Source organism: Ictidomys tridecemlineatus, chromosome X (genome assembly GCF_052094955.1).
Source record: "Ictidomys tridecemlineatus isolate mIctTri1 chromosome X, mIctTri1.hap1, whole genome shotgun sequence".
Lineage (NCBI taxonomy): Eukaryota > Metazoa > Chordata > Mammalia > Rodentia > Sciuridae > Ictidomys > Ictidomys tridecemlineatus.
The window spans coordinates 73,408,355-73,412,850 of record NC_135493.1 but is presented as its reverse complement, the minus strand read 5'-3'; the positions used below and the strand labels follow the sequence as shown (position 1 = coordinate 73,412,850).

Genomic DNA, 4,496 nt, shown 5'->3' with positions numbered 1-4,496 from the left:
AAATGTGGATTTAGACTTGATTATCTGAGAACTGATACTTTCCTTGAAAGGGGTGGGATGTGTATATAACAAATACAGAATTCTAGCCAAATAGTTTTTTTACTGGAGAATTACAGGAAGAAGGATACAGAGCATTTTATACTCACAGATAGTGCCAGAGCCCTCCCTGCAATGGCCTACTGAAGTTCCTGTCTTAAAATCTATCCAGTGGATATTTCTGAATTTGGTGAAGGGTACTGTTGAGCATTGCTGAGTGACTGTCAACATACATTTGACTTGTTACAGACTTTATTAATTTTAATTATATATATTTAAATTTTAAACTACATTTATATTTTGAATAGGCAGTGCATTCACGCCCTGTCCCCTAGACACTGAGTTCATTTCCTATTAGTTTCTTGTGTATTTCTCCTAAGATAGTCTGTTCACTTTCTTTTATAACACACACACTTTTTTGTTTAGATCAGAGGTATTTTTAAAAAATTTAGTATTTAAAGTTGCATACAGGTATACTCTCTTTGATGGATAATTTGGTGGATTTTTTTTTCCAGTGCTGGGCTTTAACCCAGAGCCCTGAGCATGCTAGGCAAGTGCACTACCACTGAGCTACAGCTCCAGACCAATTTAAGGGAATTTCAATGGTCTATCTCAGAGAACCAGTTCCTTAATTACTCCATTCAGAAAGCAGGGAATCTCCTCTGATTCTGTCTTCACCCCTTACTCTCCAACATAAGTGCTAATTCCACTCCCAGTGTCCATCACCTTGTTCTTCTCTTTCCCTGCTGCTACTACTATCCTAGTCCAGATCAGCATCAACTGTCATGGATTAACAGAGAACCTCTCAATCTATCTTCTTGCCTCTAGCCTCTCCTTGCAATCCATTCTTTTCACCAAATGCCATTAGATTCATCATTCCAAAAGAATAGCTGTGATATCTCATTCATTTTGGCAAATTAATGGATCCTATTGTCTGCAGAGTAACATTCTACTTCCTCAGCACAGAGATTTGTTTTCCTCAAAAGGTGAGAAGCCAGGTGTGGTGGCACATACCTGTAGTCCCAGTGACTTGGGAGGTCAAAGCAGGAGGACTGCAAGTTCAAGGCCAGCCTCAGCAACTTAGCAAGGTCCTGTGCAATTTAGAGAGAGACTATTTCAAAATAAAAAATACAAAGGGCTGGAGATCTAGCTCAGTGATAAAGTGACTCTGGGTTAAATTCTCAGTACCAAAAAAGAAAAAAGTAAGCAAGCTGCAGAAATAACAATATATTTTATCTCAGGTATGAGGTGGTCACTGATACAGGGCCCTATGTGAAAGGAAGGTCATGCAGTTTTATACACAGGCTGGCCTTAGAATCAGAAATTGGATACTCCTATACTCACAGTGATGATTGCATTCTTGGGAATGGACAAGTACTAACTCAATGACCTCAGACTGACACAGGCCCTAGAATTCTCACTTAATAATCTTTAGAGAGGCCACCTCCAGTGTGGGGCAGGGTGTTCAAATACTGAGTATTCCTTCTTGTTTTCAAGGCAGCTAAGAACCCTAGATGAAGGGGCTTTGGGAACACAGAATCAGAACATGGGAAAATATGTTGCTACCCATTTATTTCCCCCCCTTTTTCTTTTTTCTTTTACTTTAAAATAATGGCATTATGACAGTTTATTTTGAAGGTCATTTTTCAATCAAACTTAAAGACAATCTGAGAAAAGATTGCACAGAATACACTCATTAAATAAGTATGGTGATTAAATCAAAATAAGGGAAATATGTTCCTTTCCATAACTCTAGAAATAAATTCTGTTGTCCTGAAGATTCTTATACTTCCAAAAAGGGGAAAAATCATGGCAATTAAAGCTATCTCTTAATCATGTAAAATCTACAGTAGCAACCATATTTTTCTGTTCTTCCCAATAAGTCAGTTTTGATCTTCAAATTGTGCCTTGTTTTTTAAAAGATAAGGTGCTAGAAATTCAGTGGGATTTGGTGGTCTTTCCTTTGCAAGCACAGCAAGTCCCTGTAATAAGATAGGCACCACCATCTGATCCAGGTAGGCATGAGTTGGCAAAGACTGTAAATCCACCTTCTGTTTTGATGACTTTTCTGCATTTATCTTCTCATTTTCTACTATCCTCTCAACATTGTCGATCAGATCATACTCAGAGTGAGGGTTTTCTGCAACCTGTGACTGTCCTTCCAGCATCTGCTTTGGCTCCATGGTGGACCCTGCAAACCACAGTCCCAGGATACCAGCCCACACCTAAGCTGTTGGTTCCTCTCCCCCCTTTTTTTTCAAACAAAATTCTGATTAAGATTCTCTCATCTCAACATCAATTTCAGAAGGTTATAATAACTTCATCCTGCTGATTTGATTTGGTGACTTCCCATGATGGCTGCAACAGAGCCTTCCTCAGTAATTGAAGCCTGTCCCCAACAGCTTCAGCAAGCTGGCCCCCAGATTCAAAAAGGCAACAAAATACATGCACTCATCTAATTCTGGTTCTGCTCTGATTGGACTGTCCCAGGCCTCAGGATCATCTTGAACCAATCACCATGACCAGGGAGAAGCTATGAACTGATTTGCAGGCCTGAAGGGGGAGGGTTTTGGAAGTAAAGTCCTTTTGCCCCCAAATGGTGACAAAGGAAGGTAACCAAGAGGAAATGGAGGGCTTTTGTGGAAGTGAAGGGAAATAGATGCAAACTGTCACTTCTGTGCATTTGTCTACTGGGGTCCCTTCTGCCTCGAATACCCTTCCCTTCAGTGCTGCCTACATACATCTAAACTGACCTTTCAAGGCTCCCCATTCCCTCTTATGCCTCCATGCTCCCTCCAGCCCCAAGCTAGCCCAGGGAATTCCCACTTAATTTCCTCATCTTCTTGCTGGACCACAGCTTACTGGTGGGCCTTGGGTTGGTGTCATTTGGATTTATGTTGGTCTCACCTCCAAAGCTAGGTCTCTTTGGAAAGCACCATCATGGTCTTAACTATTTGAAGGCTCCTTGCTCCACTTCTGTGGGCCCCTGCCTAGCAAACTGAACCTGTTATTGGACATGCTTGATATATTTTGTTGAAATGAATAGGATACTTAAGAGAATAAGCCATTTTCAAGCCCCCTTAAATATTTCAGAAGCACTATTTACACACTTGAGAAGAAGTTCTCTTCATTCTAGGCTGTTCATTAGAATAGGTCCCCTGAGCGGCTCTCCAGGACAAGCTGAAGTAGCAGTTTTGCACTAGGAAAAAGGACTAGAATCCACATAGTAGTTGTGGTATCTCCACTTCAGATGGCTTCTTCATCTCCATAAAACTAATGTGTTCTCAATCTCAAGACTGATCAGGGCCTAGGGGAGGGATTAACATTTATGTACTTCTAAAAAGAGGGACTCAACAGGATCAAAGGGGCCTAGAATACCTTTAAAAATGTTCCATCAACTCCCAGCCCACCCTTCTCCATGCCCCATGTTTGCCTGTTTACTCTCTAGCAACCCTTAAGGAAAAGAAACCTTTTTTGTTTTCTAATTTTTCATATTACCTGAGAAGCTTCTAAATTCCCATCAGATGTCTGAATGTCCTGAAAACATATTTGTGAGGTGGTGGTTGTCTAACCTGGACTTACATGCCTCCAATTACAGAGTGCTCACCTCCTTATGAAATGGTCCTTTATACCTTTGAATATCTCTGATTATCAGCACATTCTTTCTTATGCTGTTAGAGTCTGTAAACAAGTCAGGATGGCGCCTGGCATTTTGCCAGAGAAATGTTAGAGTCTGTAAACAAGTCTGGATGGCGCCTGGCAAAATGCCAGAGGGAGTGGTTTGTGAAGTAATGCTAGCAAGCCATTAAGTGTGGAGATTTCTTATTGGTTGACTGCTGTGTCTAGTTTATGTTAATTAAGATAAGCTGTGTGGAATGTATAAATACCTCTCCTGTCCTACAATAAACAGCTTCCACTCCTGCTGTATCAACGTACACAAGTTGTTCGTCACCCCCCGGTTATTTTGCTGCAGCCAGACTGCGGCATTATGCCAAACCAACATCGCATTGCTATTGTTTCCACCTTGTGCTATTGTGGCATCAGAAATAACATTTAGACAGGTCTTAAGTGTGTGTGAGTGTGAGTATGTGTGTGTGCATAAATGAGAGACAGAGAGCCTATAAAGATCAATTTATACCAGCGGTTAACAATTTTTTTAGAACTATTTCAAGCATGATAAACATATTTCAGGGATATATTTTTCTCATTTATAGTGAAGATGAGACTTGATGAGACTTGATGGTAAGGGTGTATTTGATAATTTCTGTAGGATAAGACCCACTGAAAAGGAAAGGAATCAAAAAGAGAAAGGAATATATTTTCTATTGATGAACCCAACCTAATTCTATCCTAAGATTGGGAGCCATCTCGTCATAAAGTTATAAAAAGTTCATTTCTGTTTTACTAAGATATCTAAGATATCTATTTGGCCTGACCATACTCTGAGGGCTAATTTTATT

The 4,496-nt window shown here is 40.2% G+C and overlaps 1 protein-coding gene across 1 annotated transcript; it reads right to left on the bottom strand.

Moving 5' to 3' along the window:
* Positions 1 to 1,897: 1,897 nt before the first annotated feature.
* Positions 1,898 to 2,219, bottom strand: LOC101958153 (protein dpy-30 homolog). Its single transcript, XM_040288534.2, has one exon. The coding sequence runs from the start codon at positions 2,217 to 2,219 to the stop codon at positions 1,920 to 1,922; it is 300 nt and encodes a 99-aa protein (XP_040144468.2). The 3' UTR covers positions 1,898 to 1,919.
* Positions 2,220 to 4,496: the final 2,277 nt, after the last annotated feature.